Source organism: Salmo salar, chromosome 15 (genome assembly GCF_965601325.2).
Source record: "Salmo salar chromosome 15, fSalSal1, whole genome shotgun sequence".
Classification (NCBI taxonomy): domain Eukaryota; kingdom Metazoa; phylum Chordata; class Actinopteri; order Salmoniformes; family Salmonidae; genus Salmo; species Salmo salar.
In genome coordinates, this window is record NC_138305.1 from 73,498,350 (window position 1) to 73,523,236 (window position 24,887).

Consider the following 24,887-nt stretch of genomic DNA (forward strand, 5'->3'; position numbering starts at 1 on the left):
CGGTGGAGCTGCACAACGGGACCTACCCACGGTACTGCAGGATGCCAATTAGGAAGACCCAGGGAGAAGGAAAACTGCGGAGCTTTGCAAGCCCCATTCTTCAAAGACAAGACGCCTCAGTGGTGTGAAGGAGAAGTGAGGAGAAGGGTGTGTGTGTGTGTGTGTGTGTGTGTGTGTGTGTGTGTGTGTGTGTGGACTTTCCCTTTATTAAAGATGCTGTTGGGAGATGATGATGATGATGAGCCTTCCTCTAATTATGTGTCTGTGTGGCTTTTAACTCCAAACTGATGATGGGCCCTTTAGCTTTCAATCAATCTGATTACACTCCCTGTGATCACATTCAGTGGCAAATAGTTAAATAGAATAAACTGTAGTGTTGGTTGTGCTATGATATGGTGGTGTGGTGTGTCCAGTGTGTTTGCCTGCATGTGTGTGACTGCGTGCCCGCATGCTTAAGTGTGTGTGTGTGTGTGTGCCGTATTATGTACATGTTAGTGTCCGGTGTGTGTGTCTGTGCACACATGGGTTTCTCAGCGCAGTGCGGCTCCTGTTCCCCAGGTGTTAGAAGTGAAGATTATTGGCCGTGTCAGGGGGCTGCTGAGACAGTAGAGGACAAACCCTCCTGGTCTGCTCGCCACTCTTCCCCCCTCTTTTCCTCTTTCACTCTTACACTTTCTACCTTACTCCATGTTGTCATCTCTCCCTCTTTTCTTTTTTTGTAAGAATATATTTGTAAGATATATTTGTAAGAATATATATATATATATATATATATATATATATATTTATTTATTTATTTATTTATTTTATTTTTTACAAAACATACACATATAAACGACAAGAAACAGACGCTCACAAACATCACCCTTGCCCAGACTGCCTTGCTCACACCCCCATCTCAAGCGCCTGCATCACTCTCCGCAACGTGGCCTCAAACGTCATGATTTTGTTTCTCTCCGTCACCCACGCACTTTCAACGTCTAGATAATAAAGCGTTTGACTTTTCCTGTGAGTAAACAATGGCGGATTGGTTGATTTTCCAGTTTTTAAGTAGTCGTTTTTTTCAAGATGATTGACGAGAAAAGTATCGTCCGACCCATCGGGTACCTCACTGCACCCTCATATGCCACGTCTTGTAATATGTAGACAGACGGATTAAAAGTACATTTATATTCTAATACTCCTGACAGCCAACTTTCTAACTCCGCCCAGCTAACCTTTGGACTTTATAGCGTTCCCAGAAGGCATGGATTATTGAGTCATTGTTAGTTTTACACTTAAGACATGACTCTGCCGTTGTGCTGTGGAATTTGTGAATTTTGTCTCACATGTAATAAATTGTATACATTAGTTTATACTGGATGAAGCGTACATTTTCATTAAAGGGACATTTTACGAATATAAACTATTGGAACGAAGACTTAAAAAGAACTGATGGAGGGAATGTTGGAACATAATTAATTAATTTACAGTTAAAGGGAAATGTCACCATTTTTTTTTACTTCATATTCATCATCTCCAGCACCACGCCAACAGCTACATATGTGAAAATGGCACCTTTCTATGTTTTGTAGTCAAAAAGATAGAGGAAGGTAAGTGTTTCCAATGACCTCATCAACCAATTAGTATTCAATTAGTAGGCAATGCCTACTCATAATTGGTTAAAGTCACATGATGCACACTGATGATGTCATTGGAAACACTTTATCTTCCTCTATCTTTTTTTCCACAAAACATAGAAAGGTGCCATTTCAACATATGTTGATGTTGGGGTGGTGCTGGAGATGATGAATATGAAGTTTAAAAAAAATTGTGACATTTCCCTTTAACTGTAATTTCGTTAATTATGTTCCAATATTAATATTAATTCTATCATGAAAATACATTTATTTCCTATTACCAAGTAATTTACAGTTTCTATACCTTTAGTTTTCTATGTGGACCAATTTATCGGTGAATTCTGAAAAGCTATCCAAGGATTGTTCCATAGGGTTGTGTTTTTAGAGAGTGATATTGGTTATTGTAGAATACATTTCATTTTCTTCCATATTGTTATAGTGTTCTTAACTATGAAGTTGTTAATGTTAGCTTTATCCTTTGAAAATATACACGTAAAAATGTCCATCTTCAATGTTCCTCTTTAGTGCATTTAAATATATATGTCACAAGTAAAAGCCCTGGGTGGCGAGTTGATACAACTCCAAGTCTGGAAGGCTAAACCACCCTCAGACTGTCTTCAGTGGGGTAATTGGTATTACTGAGAATAAATATGAAAACTTTGTGAGCCATGCCATTCTGCAGCAGTTTATTCTTCCTGTAAGATTCATGGGAAGATTGTTCAATTTAATTACTGTAGATCTGCTTACATATTGTTGAGTAATGGGATAAAGTTCTCTTTCTCTCCTTCATTCTCTCCCTCCCTTTCTCTCTCACACACACATCCTTCTGGTCTTTCTCCCTGGTCTCCTGCTCTCCCCTACCTTGTCCTTCTCCCTGTGTCGGTGCTCCTTTGTGATGTCCCTCTCCCGCTCTCTCCCCCCTGCTCCCTGCTCCACACCCTGGGTGGGCCGGGCTTTCAGAGGGGGACAGCTGTCACTGCTGCAGCAAAAGGGGGAGGGGGGCAGAAAAGAGGAGACGATTGCCTGCACAGGGGAGGGGGAGAGAGATGAGGGGAGGGGGGGAGTGGCAGCAGGGAATGGCTTGTTGCTATGGGGATGCCAGGGCCTTGCGCAAGCATGGGGAGCAGCTCGTGCCACTTCTTAGTGGGATAATCCATTGTAATCCCGCAGAGGGGAGTCAGCGCGCCCCCCTCACCCTCTCTCATCCACCATTCCCCCCACCCGCCTCGGGGAGATTGGAGAAGTGGGAGTGAAGGAATTAGCATCTGTTAATGCTCGTGCTCAGGTCAGCTCCACTGAGGGGAGAGGGAAAAAAAGCCTCAAGCTGTCAGAACGTACTGGAGCCACTAATGAAAAACGACAGGCCGCCCCATTAGAACACCCACCCTCCTACCCCTCTCTCCCACCCCTCCCCTGCTCCTCTCCATCCAGCACCCCCCCCCCACCATCACTGGGCCCTCCCATCGGCCACCACCGCACCCGTCTAATCAACACCTCAGCTCTGCTAATGACGGAGAAAATCGATTCGTACGTATTAAAAACCAAGGGGATAATTGTATAACAGTAATAGGACGAACTGCGGCAAGTGATATTATTTGTCCGGCCGGGTCACATGTCATTAGCAGTCTCTGAAGGAGAGAAGCGAGCCAGCTGAGGTTTGGCTATGGGATGTTCTTTAGTGTTGTAAACACACAGGCTTGACCTGGCACAGGTACAGATGGTACAGGAACCACAGGAGTTACCGCTGCCTGGGTTCCAGCCTTTCCCTCTCTTTGCTGTAGCCGGCCCCTGGGGGCCCGGTGTACACACAGGGATATATTTTTAACACGCACAAGCATGCATGCACACACATATACAAACAAACACAAACAAACACACTGGTTGTATCACTGCCTGGTATGGCAACTGCTCGGCATCCGACCATAAGGCGTTACAGAGCGTAGTGCGTACGGCCCAGTACGCACTACATCCGCCACGCTGATCCTCAACACAGGGGCCCCTCAGGGGTGCGTGCTCAGCCCCCTCCTGTACTCCCTGTTCACTCATGACTGCACGGCCAGGCACGACTCCAACACCATCATTAAATTTGCCTATGACACAACAGTGGTAGGCCTGATCACCGACAGGACAACAACCTCTCCCTCAACGTGATCAAGACAAAGGAGAGGATTGTGGACTACAGGAAAAAGAGGACTGAGCACACCCCCATTCTCATCAACGGGGCTGCAGTGGAGCAGGTTGAGAGCTTCAAGTTCCTTGGTGTCCACATCACCAACAAACTAACATGATCCAAGCACACCATGACAGTCGTGAACCGGGCACGACAAAACCTATTCCCCCTCAGGAGACTAAAAAGATTTGCCATGGGTCCTCAGATCCTTAAAAGGTTCTACAGCTGTACCATCGAGAACATCCTGACTGGTTGCATCACTGCCTGGTATGGCAACTACTCAGCTTCAGACCGCAAGGCACTACAGAGGGTAGTGCGTACGGCCCAGTACATCACTGGGGCCAAGCTTCCTGCCATCCAGCAACCCTAGTCATAGACTGTTCCCTCTGCTACCGCACGGCAAGCGGTAATGGAGCACCAAGTCGAGGTCCAAAAGGCTTCTTAACAGCTTCTAGCCCCAAGCCATAAGTCTCCTGAACACCTAATCAAAGGGTTACCCAGACCCCTCTTTTACGCTGCTGCTTCTATCTGTTTGTAATCTATGCATAGTCGCTTTAACTACTTTAACTTTACCTACATGTACATATTACCTCAACTAACCTATTTTTTATTTAACACAATCAATTACAAAAAATATTACAAAAAAACAAATCTTAACTTCTTAAAGCATTGTTGGTTAAGGGCTTGTAAGTAAGTATTTCACTGTAAGGTGAAACTTGTTGTATTCGGCGCATGTGAGAAATTGTATTTTATTTTATTTGATACATATCAGTGTGTACAGTGCATTCGGAAAGTATTCAGACCCCTTGACTTTTTCAACATTTTGTTATGTTACAGCCTTATTTTAAAATGGATTAAATAACAAAAAATCCTCAGCAGTCTACACACAATACCCTATAATGACAAAGCGAAAAGTTTTTTTGACATTTTTGCCAGTTTATAAAAAGAATACAACTGAAATAACTTATTTATGTAGGTATTCAGACCCTTTGCTATGAGACTCGAAATTGAGCTCAGGTGCATCCTGTTTCCATTGATCATCTGTGAGATGTTTCTAAAACTTTATTTTACCTGTGGTAAATTTAATTGATTGGACATGATTTCGAAATGCACACACCTGTCTATTTAAGGTCCCACAGTTGACAGTGCATGTTAGAGCAAAAACCAAGCCATGAGGTCGAAGGAATTGTTGGTAGAGCTCCGAGACAGGATTGTGTCGAGGCACAGGTCTGGGGAAGGGTACCAAAGAATTTCTGCAGCATTGAAGGTCCCCAAGAACACAGTGGCCTCCATCATTCTTAAATGGAAGAAGTTTGGAACGACCAAGACTCTTCCTAGAGCTGGCTGCCCAGCCAAACTGAGCAATGGAGGGAGAAGTGTCTTGGTCAGGGAGGTGACCTAGAACCCGATGGTCACTCTGACAGAGCTCTAGAGTTCCTCTGTGGAGATGGGAGAACCTTCCAGAAGGAATACAGCACTCCACCAATCAGGCATTTATGGTAGAGTGACCAGACGGAAGCCACTCCTCAGTATAAGGCACATGACAGCACGCTTGGAGTTTACCAAAAAGGCACCTGAAGACTCTCAGACCATGAGAAACAAGATTCTCTGGTCTGTTGAAACCAAGATTGAACACTTTGGCCTGAATGCCAAGCGTCACATCTGGAGGAAACCTGGCACCTTCCCTACGGTGAAGCATGGTAGTGGCAGCATCATGTTGTTGGGATGTTTTCCAGCAGCAGGGACTGTGAGACTAGTCAGGATCAAGGCAAAGATGAACAGAGCAAAGTACAGAGAGATCTTTAATGAAAACCTGCTCCAGAGCGCTCAGGACCTCAGACTGGGGCAAAGGTTCAGCTTTCAACAGTACAACGACCCTAAGCACAGAGCCATGACAACACAAGGAGTGGCTTCGGGACAAGTCTCTGAATATCCTTTAGTGGCCCAGTCAGAGCCCGGACTTGAACCCAATCTAACATCTCTGGAGAGACCTGAAAATAGCTGTGCAGCAACGCTCCCCATCCAACCTGACAAAGCTTGAGTGGATCTGCAGAGAAGAATGGGAGAAACTCCCCAAATACAAGTCTTCCAAACTTGTAGTGTCATACCCAAGAAGACTCGAGGTTGTAATCGCTGCCAAAGGTGCTTCAATAAAGTACTGAGTAAAGGGTCTGAATACTTATATAAATGTGATATTTCAGCTTTTAATTTTTTATAAATTAGCAAAAACTTCTATAAACCTATTATGCTTTGTCATTATGGGGTATTGTGTGTCGATTGATGATGAAAAAAAAACAATTTAATCAATTTTAGAATAAAGCTGTAACCTAACAAAATGTGGAAGAATTCAAGGGGTCTGAGTACTTTCCAAAGACACTGTGTATATATATCAAAAATCCATACTGTCTGCTCGGAGAACTACCACACCCACAACACAACACAACACACGCATACAAGCTGAAACACACACTGTAGCCCATAGATACATATGTGTGCTTTCCCTGGCCCTGGCTGAATGAAGACGTTTGTGCGATTGGTCGGGCTTTTGTCACAGGGCTCTACCATGTGACCCTCCTCAGCCACTGAAGTCACATGGTCCCTTAGGGGCCAGGTAGAACGCTGCTGTGATCCCTGTGCAATAGATTGACCTGACCTTCCTCTTCAGTGACCCCTCCTGCACACGTCTCTACTCTCCTCTCTACACTCTCGTCTCTCTCTCTCACTTTCTTGTTCTCTCTCTCTCTCTCTCTCTCTCTCTCTCTCTCTCTCTCTCTCTCTCTCTCTCTCTGTACTCAACTCTCTGCACTCTCCTTTCTTTCTCTCTCCCTCTCCCTTTCTTTCACTTCTCTATCTTTCTTCCTGTCTCGCTCTCTCTCACTCTCAATTACTCCCTCTCTCTTTCTCTCCACTAGCCTTTACTCTGTGCTCAAACACTTTCTTCTGATGAATCTCTCATAGCTACACTATACCCTGTTCCCACGCTCTCCCTCTGCCTTTATGACAGGCGGCTTAGCCTTTTAACAAATGTCAACCGTTTTGCGACCATTTTACTCGCATTTGCACCTAAATATTTTGCTGTGCAACCTGGAATTTTAATTTAGGAGCACTATTGCGCCTAGAAAACTTAAGGATTCTAGCTTTATTACCTCAAATATTTTTTTTTGTGCTCCTAAATTTCTTTGTGAGCGACTATGTTAACCTTGTAAAAAAAAAAGTTAGCATGTAGCCCTGCAACGTCTGTGTGAGAATAAAGGGTGTGTAGCATTGGTTATTATGTAGGCTAGGACTGTGTTGTTGTTGCCATGTCATGCTTCCATCTGTTCATCTCTGAATGTCTTTGCACATGTACGCCAGAAAATGAATGTGCTTTTGTGTGAGCGCGTTTGCGTCAGTGGCTTGGGACGCTACTCGCCTCCAGTCTGTGTGCTTGTACGTGCACTTTACTCTATGGCTACTGCTTTGTGTGTGTGTGTGGATTCTCCTACATGGCTGTTCGTTCGTAGTGTGTGTGCTCTCCCTCATGGTTGAGCAGTATTTCTTTCTCCCTGTAGCTTCGTGCTTTAGTTACTCTGATGCAGTCGAGCTGATTGAATCGTGGACAGACAGTATTTTGTTGAGGCAGCAACACGGTGAGTGTCTCTCTCCCTCTCTCTGCACAGTGTGGACCAGAGAGCCGCCGCTGCCTATTTTGTTCAATTTATCACTTCATTAAATAAATAATCCCCTTAATTAATGCCAGGTTTTAATCTGCCCGGTTTATTTAAATCAATATACAAGAGGCCAACTACAATAGAAACATTGATTTACTAACACGGTCTGGGAAAATATAGAATTGTTGCAACAGATTAAATCATATTGATTAAATTGTTTCTCTGTCATTTCTGACCAGGTGGGGTTGTGATATATTGCTAACTTTTTGAATAAACGAGTTGTTTCTCTCAGCTCTAACCGCTGTAGGAATGGCGGCATATATCTTCTGTTCAATTAGAAATTGGTAGATTACTGGCAATGAACATTGACTTGATTTAAAAGGCTCACACTGGGATTGTTTGAAGGTGTCCACCTGTCTGAAATGATCAACGCTGCTATAATACTCTCTGTTGTCTCTGGTGTGCGAGAACAGTTGGAGATGAATGTTGTCAGGATGGCTGATGTAGCGTCCTCCTCTTCTCTTCCTGTGTCTGTCTGTCTGCTGTAGAGCGCTGTGACTGGCTCCCTCCCTGCCTCCCAGAGAGGAGCATGAGTAACACGTTGATTGACTGTCTCACCCCCACCCTCTCCTGTCCCTGCCTTGGTCCCCTGAGCCTGCCTCTGCCCTGGCGGCTAGAAGGTGCAAAGGCTTTTTAAGCGTGTGTGTGTGTGTGCAAGCCTGTGTGTGTGTGTGCCAAGCGCTCTGAGACTTTTTCTGCTAGAAGGCGCAAAGAGCTTTTTAGGTGTGTGTGCTCGTGTGTGAGCAAGCACCTGTCCTTGCATGTACGCGCATGAGACCTTGGCGCTCAGAGACCTTTCCTCTCTTAAACACAAACAGTCTCCTTTGTTCCCCTCGGCCTGCTAAACACTCCCATGTATCAAAGTGACATTCAGAATTCACAGGGGCCTGCTGCGCGCCACTGTCACTCCTCAGGAAAGAGAGAGCTGAGGAAAGGGAGAGCTGAGGAAAGGGAGAGCTGAGGAAAGGGAGAGCTGAGGAAAGGGAGAGCTGAGGAAAGGGAGAGCTGAGGAAAGGGAAGCAGGGATGGATTTATATCTTTCCAAGAGAGAGAAGCAATGTGATTTTTCATCCCTGCTTTTATCTTCCATTCATATAGAATAGAACAGATCTATCCCCTAGGCAAAATATGCTGTTCTGATCACATCCCAGAGAGAGAGAGAGAGAAATTTAGATATTTCTGAGAAGAGGAAAGACACAGGTAGAGTAGAAGAGCAGTTTTCAAGGCAGGGATGCATGAGAAAATCAGCCGAGTCTCAATGAAGACACTGGTTCATCAAAGAGTATTGCTGCGGTTGACACTGTTCTCTCCACTATGTACTCTGTCACTCTCTCTCCCCCCTCTCTATCTCTTTCTCTCTCTCACTGTCTTCCTATCTCTCACCCTCTCTATCTCTCTCGCAAACTTTCAAGGAAATTAGCGTAACTTGTTGCTCTGCTGTCCTCTGCTTTTAAAGCCACTTTAGCCTCTGGTGGACAGAAAAGTCAGTGTGTGTTGATCCTAATGGCTGGTTAGATTGGAGTGAAACACTTCGCTGTGTTTTTGCTGGTGACCAGCCTTCGCTGTGTTTTTGCTGGTGACTTCCAGCCTTTGCTGTGTTTAGCTTGGTCACAAGCATACCAGCATCCCCAGCATACGCTGGTCACCAGCATACATGCATTACCAGCATCCCCAGCATATGCTGGTCACCAGCATACATGTATCCCCAGCATACGCTGGTCACCAGCATACATGCATTACCAGCATCCCCAGCATACGCTGGTCACCAACATACATGCATTACCAGCATCCCCATCATACGCTGGTCACCAGCATACATGCATTACCAGCATCCCCAGCATACGCAGGTCACCAGCATACATGCATTACCAGCATACCAGCATAAACTGGTCACCAACATACCAGCATGAGCTTGTCACCAGCCTAACCAGCTAGACCAGAGATGGGCAACACGCCCCGGATCCAGCCCGCGAGCACATTCAATCCGTTCAGGGGAAGTTTGAGTAGAAATACATATATATTATGTTTTGTGTTAAGAAAACACTCCAGGCCACTCTTGAACGTCTAAAACTAGATAGAAAGTAAGTAGGAATTATAATATATTTTCAAATAAATGCCCTATTTCTGACCCGCAAATTGCTTTTGACGAATAAATCGGTCTGGAAAAAATCTGTGTGGTCTGTGAAATCCTGATGTGGCCCTCGAGATTAAATTATTGCCCAACCCTGACCATGCTGGTCAGACTAGCTTGATCAGTATAGAGCAGAATGGACCGGCTTGAAATTTAGGCTGGTTTACGCTGTATTTCTTTCTGCAGGAACTGGCTAGGCTGTATGGCTCAAAATTGTCTGTCTGTCTGTCTCAGCAGCTAGATCTTCAGTAGTGCTATAGTACACTAGCCTACGTGTTTTCCAGTTTGCCATATTTTCACGTAGGGTTTCTTTTAATAGGGACAGGTCGCCTACAAATTCATTGACCCGTTGAATAAACAATCATCCGATGTGTTGCGCCCCTAGATCGTTGCTGCTGACAGAACAGTAGAGTAGTAGAGTACAGTACAGGAAGGACACCAAGGTGTCCTGTGCCTTTAAGAGCAGTAGAGGAGGGTGGCTCCCTCAGCAGGCGACCACACAGTCTTGATGAGGGGGATTTGTGTTGAGCTGGCAGGAATTAGGCCTTACTCTTCATGCATGAATACTTTTTATACTCTAGTAAATACACACCACCTGCCTCCCTTTCTACGCTGCCGTAACCCACCACCACATCCTCTTTATCTTTCTCTCCCTCCATCGCTCTCCCGTTCTCCTCTTCTATCCTCCCTCTCCTGCCTTTTTGCTTTCCCCCTTCCTTCTTCTCCCCTCGTTCTCTCCCTCCCCTGTCTTGCCTGTCCCTTTCTCTCAATCTCTCTTCATCCCTCTCAGCCCCTGTCTCACGTACCCTCCTCCCACTCTATCCCCCTCCTCCTGCTCTCCCTTGCTTCATCCTTCCTCCTCCTCTTTTGCTCTCTCCCTAACCTGCTCTCTACCCCCCACCCCCCTTTGACCTCTCATCTCCCCCTCTCTATCCCCACATACTGGTCTCTACTCTCTACCCCTACTACCCTCAACCATGGACTAACCCACTCTCTCTCATCCCTCTCTTTCTCTCTTTCTAAATCTCTACCTCCTCGCTCTCCCTGCCCTTGCTTCTGGCCCGCTCTAGCCCCACCTCCCCTCTCCCGCTCTCCTCTCCCTCCCCCCTCCTTCACGGTCATTGACCTGCTCTACGGCTCAGGCTCCCCCCCCCTTCCCCCTCCCCTCCCTCAGTGGAGGCTTTGGAAAGCTGACCCCAATACTGCCCTTACTGCACACACGCTCTCCACGCGGCACGCAGGCTTTACGTCCAAATTTACACACACACATGCACTGGGAGAGGCACATGAACCCCTCTCAGTCCCACTCAGAGGGTTATGCATACAGGCCAGGCAGTGTGTCTGTGAGAATGGGGCTCTGTGTGATGAGCACAGGCTCTCCCCACCCCACCACCACCACAGCACTGCACTGCTCTCAGCTGCACAAGAGACACTACAGTCCCTACTCTTCCTCGTCATAATGGGGCTGTGTGTGGTGTCTTTCGTGTGTCGGGTGTGTGTGTTTATCTGCGTGTGTGTGTTTCTGACAGAGACGGGAACGAGGAGGACTGTGGGGGGGAAAAACAGGCCATCCATCAGCGTGTCTTAGTGGCAGAGCCGTGCACTAAACAATCACTTATTTACTAGCTGCCTCTGGTTGAGTTGAGGAGGGGACAACTTTCCCTGGTGTGGAGAGAGGAGAGGGTGTGTGTGTGTGTGTGTGTGTGTGTGTGTGTGTGTGTGTGTGTGTGTGTGTGTGTGTGTGTGTGTGTGTGTGTGTGTGTGTGTGTGTGTGGAAACAAGTCGACATGCTCGGCTCATGGATGGTCAGACTTGGTGTTAGTTTACCCTGGTACTATGATGTGCTCCGTTGTACAGTGTAGCTTACAGTGTGTGACTGGGATACAGGGGAGGTGGAGTGCCATGCTCTCATGAATAAGTATCGCTGGCTGCCTACCTGGCCCCAGTCCAGCTCGGATGGCTTTAATTAACTAACAGAGCACAGCACCACACGTCCCTCTCTGCTTGCCTCTTTGCCTGTCTGCCTCTCTGTCTGCCTCTCTGTCTGTCTTTCTGCCTGTCTGCCTCTCTGCCTGCTGGCCTCTCTGCCTGTCTGCCTCTCTGCCTGTCTGCCTCTCTGTCTGCCTCTCTGTCTGCCTCTCTGTCTGCCTCTCTGCCTGTCCGCCTCTCTGCCTGCCTCTCTGCCTGTCTGCTTCTCTGCCTACCGCTCTGCCTGCCTGCCTCTCTGCCTGTCGGCCTCTCTGTCTGCCTCTCTGTCTGCCTCTCTGTCTGCCTCTCTGCCTGCCTCTCTGCCTGTCGGCCTCTCTGTCTGCCTCTCTGTCTGCCTCTCTGCCTGTCGGCCTCTCTGTCTGCCTCTCTGTCTGCCTCTCTGCCTGTCGGCCTCTCTGTCTCTCTGTCTGCCTCTCTGTCTGCCTCTCTGCCTGTCGGCCTCTCTGTCTGCCTCTCTGTCTGCCTCTCTGTCTGCCTCTCTGCCTGCCTCTCTGCCTGTCGGCCTCTCTGTCTGCCTCTCTGTCTGCCTCTCTGTCTGCCTCTCTGCCTGTCCGCCTCTCTGCTTCTCTGCCTACCACTCGGCTTGCCTGCCTCTCTGCCTGTCTGCCTCTCTATCTGCCTCTCTGCCTGCCTGCCTCTCTGCCTGCCTGCCTCTCTGCCTGCCTGCATCTCTGCCTGCCTGCCTCACCATGGCTGTAACACTCTGCTGACTGCGAGTACAAATGGAGCCACACCACACCAACACAGTGTTCCATGTGTATTCTTACTGACTACAACAGCTCGCTCTACTGCTAATTGATGGTACTGACACACTGAGGGTGGGATTCACACTCAAGGTGTGATGTAGGCTCCACTTTTGATTTCCCCAACCTCTCATTGACTGAAATATGTGGTTTTACATCTCTAAATGCCATCTCTGTGTTGTGTGTGATGTGATTCTACCAGTCTAACTGGTGTCCCTCCGTGTGTGTTTCCACAGAAGACTCATCCTCAGAGAGCGGCAGCGGGAACGGCATGCACACCATGACACCTCCGTCCGCGGGTGGGGCGGCCCCGGGGTCGGAGGGGGGAGCGGGTGGACCCCCTTACAGGGAGGTGGTAAACGGCAATGGGCCCCCGGCCCCGCTGGACTTCAGCACCACCTCCTCGTCCTCATCGTCCGAGGACCAGCAGGCGCCGGTCAACCTGAGTGAGACCAGGCTGCCCAGGACTGCCCTGATGGGCCCCTTCCAGCCCGACCCCCCAGATGAGCTGCGCAGGAAGTACCCTGTCAAGCCCCTCCCCCATGCCGCTGAGCTGCGCCTGGACAGAGACTCGATCAGGGACTACAGCAACAAGGTGAGGCCTTCTGCTCATACCTGGGTTTGAAATTATTTCAAATACTTTAGCTGAGATTTGATTGAGCTTATACAAGACAATGCAACTTTCCTGGTACAGTGAACCAATAGAATAGTCACAAAACTGCAAGCCCTGCCCACCTGGCATTCCAGGCAGACTTAAGTAAACACTAAAAGTAGGTCTGACGGTAATATATTACACACAGTGTTGAGCAGTGAGCCCACCAGGACTGTGTGAGTAATAGTCTGAAAGCTCAGTGTGACCATTGTTATAGATGACCACTGTCTTGCTATGAACTATGAAGGGTGCGGTATAAGCACATGAAGGTGAGGTTCATTGGCGGGGCCATTGGACAAAGCTGAGAGAGGTTTCCATTGAGATCCCGCCACACTGCAATTACCTGTTCATTCTCGGCTCGGGAATCCAAAACATTATTCTTAACATGAAACCAGAAAGAGAATGTGCATGAGAGCAGCGAGAGTGGCAGTGCCACAGGATGTAGTGTGTTGCTGTGCTTGTGATGAGCTGTGGTGAACATCTGTACAGGAGTCAGTGGAGGACAGTGCCATCGGGCCTGTATGAAAGGAGACTGGGGATAAAAAGGTTATTCCTTTCTGCTCTCTGGCTATTTGAATGAGACACACACTTCACCATGCTCTGACAATGCAGCCTTGTCCTTGAAGGCATCTTCTTTGCAGCATTGTCACAGACGAGCGCCATTGGAAGGATCTGACGAGTAGAAAAGTTTGAGCACAAAAACAGCTAGCAGTTCTTTTTCTCACTGTAATCAGTGTCCCTCACGGTTGAGATTTTGCCGGCTGCTTTCAATGTGAAGGGAGCATACAGACGGAATGAAAACCTTACCCCGGCTTTGTATCTCTTCCTTCTATTTATGTGCCTGTTCTCTGTGTGTGTGTGTGTGTGTGTGTGTGTGTGTGTGTGTGTGTGTGTGTGTGTGTGTGTGTGTGTGTGTGTGTGTGTGTGTGTGTGTGTGTGTGTGTGTGTGTGTGTGTGTGTGTGTGTGTGTGACAGTCTCCTCAGTACAGCTCAGGAAGCTACGACTCATTGAAGATGGAGACGTGTGCCGAGGACCTGACCGTGACCAGAGGTGCGGCGGCGGCCGAGGACGATGACGATGACCATGAAGATCACGACGACAATGACAAGATCAACGACACGGAGGGCGTGGACCCCGAGAGATTAAAGGCCTTTAACGTAAGAGGTGCTCTCACCTCAGCTAGACATGACCGAACACACACACACACACACACACACACACACACACACACACACACACACACACACTACACATATAAGAGCTCCTCTCACCTTTTCATGACCTTCACCTCAGGAACACAGGAAACAGCAAATAGCTAGCAGAGCAGACACACAAAGAGTCTTCTTTTCTTCTTTTCAGATGTTTGTGCGTCTTTTTGTGGATGAGAACCTGGACCGCATGGTGCCCATCTCCAAGCAGCCAAAGGAGAAGATCCAGGCCATCATTGAGTCGTGCAGCCGCCAGTTCCCCGAGTTCCAGGAGCGCGCTCGCAAACGCATCCGCACCTACCTCAAATCCTGCCGCCGCATGAAGAAGAGCGGCATGGAGGTACATACCGTGCCTCCCATACGTCATCCTTCTCTTATTCCTACTCTCTTTCATATTCCACTTCTGTCTTTCTTATTCCTCTCTCATTCAGTGTGTCCAGACGTACCACACCTACCGTACTCCCTCTCCTCTCACTCTCTCATCCCTTTCTCTTTCACCCCTCTCGCATCCATAACCCCTCTATCAAATCAAATTTTGTTGGTCGCATACACATATTTAGCAGACGTTATTGCGGGTGTAGCGAAATGCTTGTATTCCTAGCTCCAACAGCGCAGTAATATCCAACATTACACAACAATACACATAAATCTAAAAGTAAAAGAATGGAATTAAGAGATGTATGTCGGAGTCCGGAGTATAACATTTACATTTAAGTCATTTAGCAGACGCTCTTATCCAGAGCGACTTACAAATTGGTGCATTCACCTTATGATATCCAGTGGAACAACCACTTTACAATAGTGATAATAGTATAAGTATAATGAACAAAAATATAATCGCAACATGCAACAATTTCAAATATTTTATTTGAGTTACAGTTCATATAAGGAAGTCAATCAATTAAAAAAAAATTATTAGGCCCTAATCTATGGATTTCACATGACGGGAAATACAGATATGCATCTGTTGGTCACAAATACACTATATATACAAAAGTATGTGGACACCTCTTCAAATTAGTGGATTTGGCTATTTCAGCCACATTCGTTGCTGACAGGTGTAGAAAATCGAGCACAAAGCCATGCAATCTCCATAGACAAACACTGGCAGTAGCATGGCCTTACTGAAGAGCTCAGTGACTTTCAACGTGGCACCGTCATAGAATGCCACCTTTCCAACAAGTCAGTTTGTCAAATTTCTCCCCTGCTAGAGCTGCCCCGGTCAACTGTAAGTGCCGTTATTGTGAAGTGAAAACATAGAGGAGCAACAACGGCTCAGCCGCAAAGTGGTAGGCCACAAAAGCTCACAGAATGGGACCACCGAGTGCTGAAGCGCGTAGTGCGTAAAGAAATCATCTGTCCTCGTTTGTAACACTCACTACCGAGTTCAAAACTGCCTCTGAAAGCAATGTCAGCACAAGAACTGTTCGTTGGAAACTTCATGAAATGGGTTTCCATGGCCGAGCAGCCGCACATAAACCTTAAGACGACCATGCTCAAATCCAAAGGTCTGCTAGAGTGGTGTAAAGTTCCCCGCTATTGGACTCTGAAGCAGTGGAAACTAGTTTTCTGGAGTGATGAATCACACTTCACCATCTGGCAGTCCGACGGATGAATCTGGGAATCTGCCAGGAGAACGCTACCTGCCTCAATGCATAGTGCCAACTGTAAAGTTTGGTGGAGGAGGAATAATGGACTGGGGCTGTTTTTCATGGTTCAGGCTAGGCCCCTTAGTTCCAGTGATGGGAAATATTAACGCTACAGTATACAATGACAGTCTAGACAATTCTGTGCTTCCGGCTTTGTGGCAACAGTTTGGGGAAGCCCCGTTCCTGTTTCAGCATGACAATGCCTGTGCACGAAGCGAGGTCCAGACAGAAATGGTTTGTCAAGATCAATGTGGAGGAACTTGAATGTCCTGCACAGAGCCCTGACCTCAACCCCATCAAACACCTTTGGGATGAATTGGAACGCCAACTGCGAGCCAGGCCTAATCGCCCAACGTCGGTGTCTTCACCTCCTTCCTGTAGGCTGTCTAGTCGTTATTGGTAATCAGGCCTTTCACTGATGATTGAGTTGGAGGCGTTCGTGGCCACAGAGTCATTGGCAACCATTGCGAGTCTACCCATAGCAGAGATGGAGGCATCCCACTCACATTTTCTTTCTGGTTCATATAAAGTCAATGAACTAAGCAGATCAGGCCCAGGTGCTAATACATTGTGAGAGCCACCCCCTTAAGCAGACCGGAACTGACCATCTTTTATTTTGGGGGGTAAAAGGCCTGAATGGGACATTTTCATTCATGCACCATTTACCCATAGGAGAAAAGCAGGAAGTAAAAGCAGGAATAAACTCAACGGACATCACATAAAATACATTCCATTGTTTGAGCCATAGAAATGTTGTATCACCATTGTTTATTAGATCAGGATATTATACTTTCATTTTGTTCCTTACCTAGTGAAATATTCTGTTGAAAATGTAGTGCTGTTCAATGCTCATGTATCTGGTTAGGAATGATACTATCTGAAATAGAGGAGTTGGAATAACTTTGTGTAATGAGCAGGTGCAACTGAACATATTATTAGTGTAATATCTTCTGTATTATTAATGTTGAATATGCCCCCTGTGGTCAATGTGGGTACTCTGACGTGGGGATGAATTTGTGCTGATTGTCTCTCCCCTGCTAGACACGACCCACACCACCTCACCTCACCTCAGCCATGGCTGAGAACATCCTGGCAGCCGCCTGCGAGAGCGAGACACGCAAGGCTGCCAAGAGGATGCGCTTGGATGTCTACCAGGCACATGTGAGTGCTCTGATGGTTTGTGTGTGTGTGTCTGTGTGCACATCGGGGTGTGTGTGTACAGGTGTGTATCTTTTCAGGTGGGTGGATGTACTGTGTATGTTTTCTAATAGCCAATGGCAAAGTCTGTTCTTAACCTTGAGTATATTACAGTGGGGGGGAAAAGTATTTGATCCCCTGCTGATTTTGTATGTTTGCCCACTGACAAAGAAATTATCAGTCTATAATTTTAATGGTAGGTTTATTTGAACAGTGAGAGAAAGAATAACAACAACAAAAATCCAGAAAAACGCATGTCAAAAATGTTATAAAATGATTTGCATTTTAATGAGGGAAATAAGTATTTGACCCCCTCTCAATCAGAAAGATTTCTGTCTCCCAGGTGTCTTTTATACAGGTAACGAGCTGAGATTAGGAGCACACTCTTAAAGGGAGTGCTCCTAACCGCAGCTTGTTACCTGTAAAAAAGACACCTGTCCACAGAAGCAATCAATCAATCAGATTCCAAACTCCCCACCATGGCCAAGACCAAAGAGCTCTCCAAGGATGTCAGGGACAAGATTGTAGACCTACACAAGGCTGGAATGGGCTACAAGACCATCGCCAAGCAGCTTGGTGAGAAGGTGACAACATTTGCTGCGATTATTCGCAAATGGAAGAAACACAAAATAACTGTCAATATCCCTTGTCCTGGGGCTCCATGCAAGATCACACCTCGTAGGGTTGCAATGATCATGAGAACGGTGAGGAATCAGCCCAGAACTACACGGGAGGATCTTGTCAATGATCTCAAGGCAGCTGGATCCATAGTCACCAAGAAAACAATTGGTAACACACTACGCCGTGAAGGACTGAAATCCTGCAGCGCCCGCAAGGTCCCCCTGCTCAAGAATACATATACATGCCCGTCTAAAGTTTGCCAATGAACATCTGAATGATTCAGAGGACAACTGGTGAAAGTGTTGTGGTCAGATGAGACCAAAATGGAGCTCTTTGGCATCAACTCAACTCGCCGTGTTTGGAGGAGGAGGAATGCTGCGTATGACCCCAAGAAGACCATCTCCACCGTCAAACATGGAGGTGGAAACATTATGCTTTGGGGGTGTTTTTCTGCTAAGGGGACAGGACAACTTCACTGCATCATTTGACGGGGCCATGTACTGTCAAATCTTGGGTGAGAACCTCCTTCCCTCAGCCAGGGCATTGAAAATGGGTCGTGGATGGGTATTCCAGCATGACAATGACCCAAAACACATGGCCAAGGCAACAAAGGAGTGGCTCAAGAAGAAGCACATTAAGGTCCTGGAGTGGCCTAGCCAGTCTCCAGACCTTAATCCCATAGAAAATCTGTGGAGGGAGCTGAAGGTTCGAGTTGCCAAACGTCAGCCTCGAAACCTTAATGACTTGGAGAAGATCTGCAAAGAGGAGTGGGACAAAATCCCTCCTGAGATGTGTGCAAACCTGGTGGCCAACTACAAGAAACGTCTGACCTCTGTGATTGCCAACAAGGGTTTTGCCACCAAGTACTAAGTCATGTTTTGCAGAGGGGTCAAATACTTATTTCCCTCATTAAAATACAAATCATTTTATAACATTTTTGACATGCGTTTTTCTGGATTTTTTTGTTGTTATTCTGTCTCTCACTGTTCAAATAAACCTACCATTAAAATTATAGACTGATAATTTCTTTGTAAGTGGGCAAACGTACAAAATCAGCAGGGGATCAAATACTTTTTTCCCCCACTGTATATACATGGAAGTGGGACTGAAAACTCTCTCGTCTCCACCTCAGGAGGAGCAGATAGCACTTGACAAGCCCAGTTCTCGCGAGCCGGCCTCCCTGGCCCACTCTGCCTACTCCCTGGCCGCCTCGGCCTACTCCCAGGACCAGCTCTACACCAACGGTGGGCTCAACAATAGTTACCGTGGTTACGGGGGTCTGGGAGCTAGCGTGCAACACCCAGTCTCCCTGACAACCGCCACTGCTCAGAGCAACGGTGAGAGAGCATGCTTCGCCTCTTTATTTGGCCAGAGAATGGCAGCTTAGAGTAGCAGCATACCTTAGCTTACCTGAAGCATGTTGCTCGTACTGTAGCAGCATCACTGGGCGAGTTTAGAACAGACTGAGACTTATTGAAAGTATCGAGAAATCCAATTCTTGCCCATATTTGGACGTAGAATATATATTTTTTAAATACAGGTGGATCTCATCTAAAATATATTTCCTACAGTGGATAAGAATGCATATTTATGATTTTCAATAGTTACAATTATAGTAAAATGCCCCCAGTATGTGTCTTCATTTGAGTGTGTGTTGTCTTTCCCCAGGCCCCACTGACCTCAGCATGAAGTCCCTGGGGTCAAACTCTTCATCGGCCAGCTCAAACAGTCACGGGCGGAGTGCTGGTGTCATAGGTGGCGGGGCCTCGACACAGCTCAGCCCAACAGAGATCACGGCCGTGCGGCAGCTCATCGCCGGCTACCGCGAGTCGGCCGCCTTCTTGCTCCGCTCGGCCGATGAGCTGGAGACCCTGATCCTGCAGCAAAACTGAGCCGGAAACTCCTCCTCCCCGTCTCCCTCCTTCTCCCTCTCTCTCTCTCTCTGACTCTCCCACACGACCCCTAACCAACTACTCTCCCACTCACCAGATCCATCTGTCTGTGTTTCGTCCTCCTCCACTGACCTGTACACTCTCCCCGTCTCCAGGAGGGAGGCATGCAACAGTGCTACCTTCCTCTAGACTAATAGTCTAACCCCCCCCCCCCCCCCCCGATCGTTTTAACATCAGTGCGTGGAGAGAAAGAGCACTGTCTGCGACGACTTGGGAACAGCGTTTCTCCCCCTCTTGAACCACCTGTAAAGGAACATGCTCCCTCCCAATCATAACAGCTCTCCCTCACTTCCACAGCTCTGTGGAAAGAAGAGAGGTGACAGGGAGAGAGCCGGAAATTAGTCTACCTAGTGATGTGGGGGAGAGTGGTGGGGCTGGAGCACTGGAGAACACTGCAGGGTTGTGCTGTGATGAGGAGAGAACAGCGCCCCCTTGTATGAGAAAGAGAAGTGGATCCTTTTGGTGTGCCAGTAAGCTCAATGTGTTATAGTACACAGATCACAGATCCCCTCAACAAGCTCACCATCCCCAATAACAATGAAAACGAGACTCTCTGAACAGTAGTAACAAAATGTTTGTTAATGACAAATACTTTTGATTTGAGATCTGAATTTGTTTGTTTGACTATAAGAAGACATTTCAAACCACTTTTTGGATGAACAGAGGCTGAAGAAGGCTGGAAAGAAAGTGACAACTTGTTGCGCTCGGTGTAAATAAACTCTGTGTCCTAAAGCACTTTCCCATGATTCAGACCTCACCTCCCCATTGAGTAATAAAGAACTCGATGTGCCCGGGAGCAACACTTTAACTTATGCATTATGGAGATGCCATCTATTCCACATGGAAATACCTCAGATCTATCAACCAACCGTTCTAGTACTTCATTCCTACTGGGTGGCGACGTCACACAACACTCATCACACAACACTCACCAGTTACTACCTGATGTGTTCAGTGTTTTCATAGACCTGCAGGAAGCAAAGTCTTAACCATTTCAAGAAGTTTCCAGAGTAAATATTGTAACTATAGTTCGGATTTAAAAAAAAAAAAAAAAAGTATTGTTTGTCCTGTTATTTGTGTACTGTAAATACTCAGTCCATATTTGATTCTAGAAACACCACGAAGAGAACATGAAAAAGCATCAGTAAAGTGAAGGACTGGGGGCAATGTAGTATTTTCCGTGGGAGACTGAACCTCTCCGACGATAGCTGGTATTTTTTTTTTGGAGTCCCCCATTTTTTTGAACCCTCTTGTGGCTCATTGCTCTCCCATCAATTCCAGGTTTTGGTTTGTCCCGACTCATCACTCGATGATACCCTGTCTTTTTCTGTGTCCGGTTCTGCATTCCTCTCTCGAACCTATCCCCCTCCTCTGGACCTATACCTATCCCCCACCCCCTTCTCCTCCCTGACCTGAGCCCAGTCCAGCTCGGTTCTGGGAGGGATAACGTATGTCTTTGTCTATTGACTCTTTGAGATGGCCATTAATCCACGCTGCTGCTATATGTACCAGACTTTTGCCACAGACCTGTAACCTCAAGTCAGGATGCCATCCTCCTGCACAACCAGAGCACCTCAAGACACCAACACAAACAACAAGAAGCTAAAACTACTCAAAACCGATAACAGAGACTAAAATCTAACTTAAAAACGACATGCCATCCCAGTCAGTTGTTTCTCTCTGCTACTAGGCACTCTGGTTGATCTTTTTATTCTTTCATAGGGCTGTGTTGTTTGTACAGTGACCTTTTCCCTTTTTGCTTTCTTCATGACTTTGAATCTCTGGAGGCATATAGGGATCAACGTGCTCCTCTTGCAGCCACTCACAAGGGTGCTCTGGGCCTATCTATCTTACTGTGCAATGTGCAGTCAAAGTCTGGGAGGTTTGTACCTTTTTAGAATGAGTGAGAGAAAAAAAAAATGCAAAATGTTTCTTCAAGAGGCAGGCCTGAAGGGGCTGACTGTTGTGTCACTGTAATTTGCTCCCTTTTGCACACTGAAGCAACATAAATCTGTGACGGAGGCCCTGCTTGTTCAGGGCTCCATCTTGCACTGGCGAGGTGTGTCCTACTAAAGGAAAGAGGAAGAGTATTTGCAATGCAGTTGATAATCATCACATTCCTGGCCCTTGACAGCATAGTGTTTAACGAAAAAAGAGGCTACCTGAACCCATAGTGTGGGTGCTACGACGTATCACAACCACCACTATTGGGTGGGGGGAGGGGGGCTTGTGTACTGAAAGCCATTGATGTAGGTGTGTTAGCTCCATGGCCTGACATTGAACGGAGCACTGTGCTCACTGGTGACATACTCTGAACCACAGAACAACACCTTGATATAGCCACCCAGCACACATGTGCAATGTCAAATCCAATCTCCATAATGAGTACACATTGATGTACAAATATTTAATTTATGGAAATATTATGGCTAGATAGAAAGTAGAAAATGGACTCCCAAGACGTCCTATTTATCTCTGAGCAAGCTCTTGATTAGATCTGCGTGGTGGGTAAAAACGACACAAACGAGAAATATGCAAAATGACCAGTCAAGAGGAAACCCCTCACTGTGTTCTCTCGCAACATGGCTGTGAGGGCTTCAAAATGTGTTTTCTTATTAGTATCACCCTCATTTGTAGGGATCCATCCCTCACTCTGCTCCTGCCCTGGGGTCTTAGGCTACAATTACCTCAGCACATACAACTACAGCAGTGTATCAGTACAGTAACATAGTAGAGGAATTACTGTATCACAGGGTTATTTTTTTTTGTGGAGGGAGCTAACTTAGTAGGGGATCTGTCTTATTCACTTCCATCTTAAAACTGCCTTTTTTGCCACTGAGTTTTCATATGATTGCCAGACACGTAGTGCTGTGGCCAAACTGTACATAGTGCTGTAAGTGTTTATGATCTTACAGAGCGGACGCTAGAGCCAGTGTTGTCATCCTATGTATTTCCCTATTACCCCGGGTCAACAGAGTGATGGATGATGGATCGAGCCTCTTTAGAAATGACGGCTGGATATTGTAACGTCACATGCCACAAAACATCTGCTTTATGGTTTTGTGAAGAAGAAGATTTGTAATATAGACAAGGGACAGTTAAATGTATCTGTACAAAGGGAGTAAGAGATGAGATGATATAGTAAAGAGGCTCTTGCTAAATACTACTCCCTCCTCTGTTTGCACCCTTTGGGGTTTGCGCTGTAGTTTCTCATAGACGGCTACATACGTTAAGAAAACATACTGTAAAAATAGGCAAAGACAATCTTGGAAAGGTGCAACTTGCTCATTGTTTGATTTCCATTCCATTTCTGTGTGCAGCTATTGTATACAGTGCGTCTTGGGGATGACAAGAGTATTTTAGCCATAATCAGAGGATTCTTACTCAAACTTCTGACTCCTCAAGAGCGGTGGAGCACTCATAGTGGCCCACTGTCGATACACATTTTTATCTGATTTCTATTTTTATTATTCATTTTGTTATTATTTTATATATATTTTGTAGTGCAAGTAAGTGGTCTTTTCAAATAATATTTTGTACAAAAACCAACATCTCAAGTGAAGTAACTCTGTATGCCTATACTGTACATTCCAAACAAGGATGTCAACACGTTTAACAACCGACCTGACCAGCATCACGTTTAGTGACGTGACCTCAGACCAGAGGGAGTGCCCTCTGTTAACATTAGCATTGTTGACCTTGTGACTAGCGTCAAACATGTTGTTGATTGGAGCCATGATTATTCTCCTGCTTAGGGCCAACAAGACTTTACATGCCAGAGAATGTGCCAACCAAGCACAGACCAAGTCTACGCCCTTAACCATGCCCTTCATGAAACTCCAACTCCCAGACTACTGTATGCATCTCTACCCCCGGGAATACTATACGGTAGTGTCAGCACTTCAGTGGAGGGGAAGTGTTTTGAGTGACGAGCAGGGGTATTTTGCTGTGGGAAAGGTGTGATTCCCTTTATCATACCGTTTTTAGCTCCAGCTGACATTGGATTACATTGGAAGTCGTTGACTTTACAAATGACGCCCCCAACAGAGACGGTTCCACTCGGACAGGTGCAGGTGTGGTGCTGGTCAGGGTACCGTGAATGAATACACACTTTAAAAAATATATCTGCTTTGGTCAGATGTATAGCTCGACACAAAAAAAAAAACAATAGAAAAAAAACAGTTTATTTTTCTATCAGGGCAGTGTACAGCTACAGTCAAATCAAAATGGTTTTTCCAACCATAGTCTGTTTTATTTAATCATTTGGTGGTGCTTTAGATTCCTTGGTTCTGTTTTAGGTTTTCCTCTTTACCTACTGTACCAGAAGCTGATTGTCTTTTTCTCAGTTTCGATTTGTACCTAATACCAATGTGAAACTGTATTTTCCTCCTGGGTTTGGACTCAGTGGAAGTGTGATGTTTACATGTACAGATTTTTTTTGTCATTTTATTTAATTTGGTCATTTCTCTCCTCCTCCCCACTCTGTTAATCTAATACCTTGTACATTGATGGGAAATGGGACCGTGTCGAAATAAGGTTAATGTCACACATTTAGAAACTGGTTGTTGGGAGAGCTGTGTGCTTGGCTTAAGGAATGCCCTCTCCTTAGCTGACCTGATACACACAAACCAGGGGTCACAGTGAACTGAAGCACTGGTGTGACTACTTTACCAATATATGAGAATTTGTTCCACAGTGAATGATAAGCCATTGACATACCCTTTGCAGGGTTTTCTAGACTATTAGTATATTTAGCGAGGAAAAAACTAAACTGCAGACAAAAACCTCAGGAAAAGGACATCACTTTTTTAACATGTCTTACTGAAGGGCCCATTTCCCTCTTTGATACCATATAAATTATATAAAAAATAAGTATTCTTTTTTTTATATTTATTGTGTTAAATATATAACAGTGGATACCTTTTTTCCAGTACATGTGGCTAAATATTTGAATTCTTTAGAAAAGTGTTGATAATATATATGTAAAGCAACTTAAAGATTGAAAAAACAACGAGAAAAAAAACGATTTCTGTTTGTTTAATGCGAAACAGCATGGGTGGTTATTTTACCTAACATATCACTTTGATTCATGAAAAAACCAATGGTTTCAAATTAAGCTTTCTTCGGTGTGATGTCACTGCTAAGGTAAAATGTTTTCAAATTTAAAAATGAGACTTTTTCTCCCAAGCTGTATGTCACAAGTCTAAATATACTAATAAAGCAGTGTGCTATCAAACAGAAACCG

The 24,887-nt window shown here is 46.0% G+C and overlaps 1 protein-coding gene across 5 annotated transcripts in view; it reads left to right on the forward strand.

Annotated features, from left to right (window-relative positions):
* LOC106572251 (nucleolar protein 4-like) overlaps positions 1-24,884 on the forward strand; it is a 134,982-nt gene extending 110,098 nt beyond the window's left edge. For 4 of the 5 annotated variants that reach the window (XM_014146288.3, XM_082962030.1, XM_082962032.1 and 1 more), the window contains 6 exons: positions 12,599-12,957; positions 13,990-14,172; positions 14,375-14,563; positions 16,914-17,033; positions 18,823-19,027; positions 19,359-24,884. In XM_014146288.3, the coding sequence (XP_014001763.1) occupies positions 12,599-12,957; positions 13,990-14,172; positions 14,375-14,563; positions 16,914-17,033; positions 18,823-19,027; positions 19,359-19,582 (1,280 nt within the window). In that variant the 3' untranslated portion in view covers positions 19,583-24,884. The remainder of the gene's footprint in view (positions 1-12,598; positions 12,958-13,989; positions 14,173-14,374; positions 14,564-16,913; positions 17,034-18,822; positions 19,028-19,358) is intronic. The other variant, XM_014146289.3, reaches the window with a different exon arrangement.
* Positions 24,885-24,887: the final 3 nt, after the last annotated feature.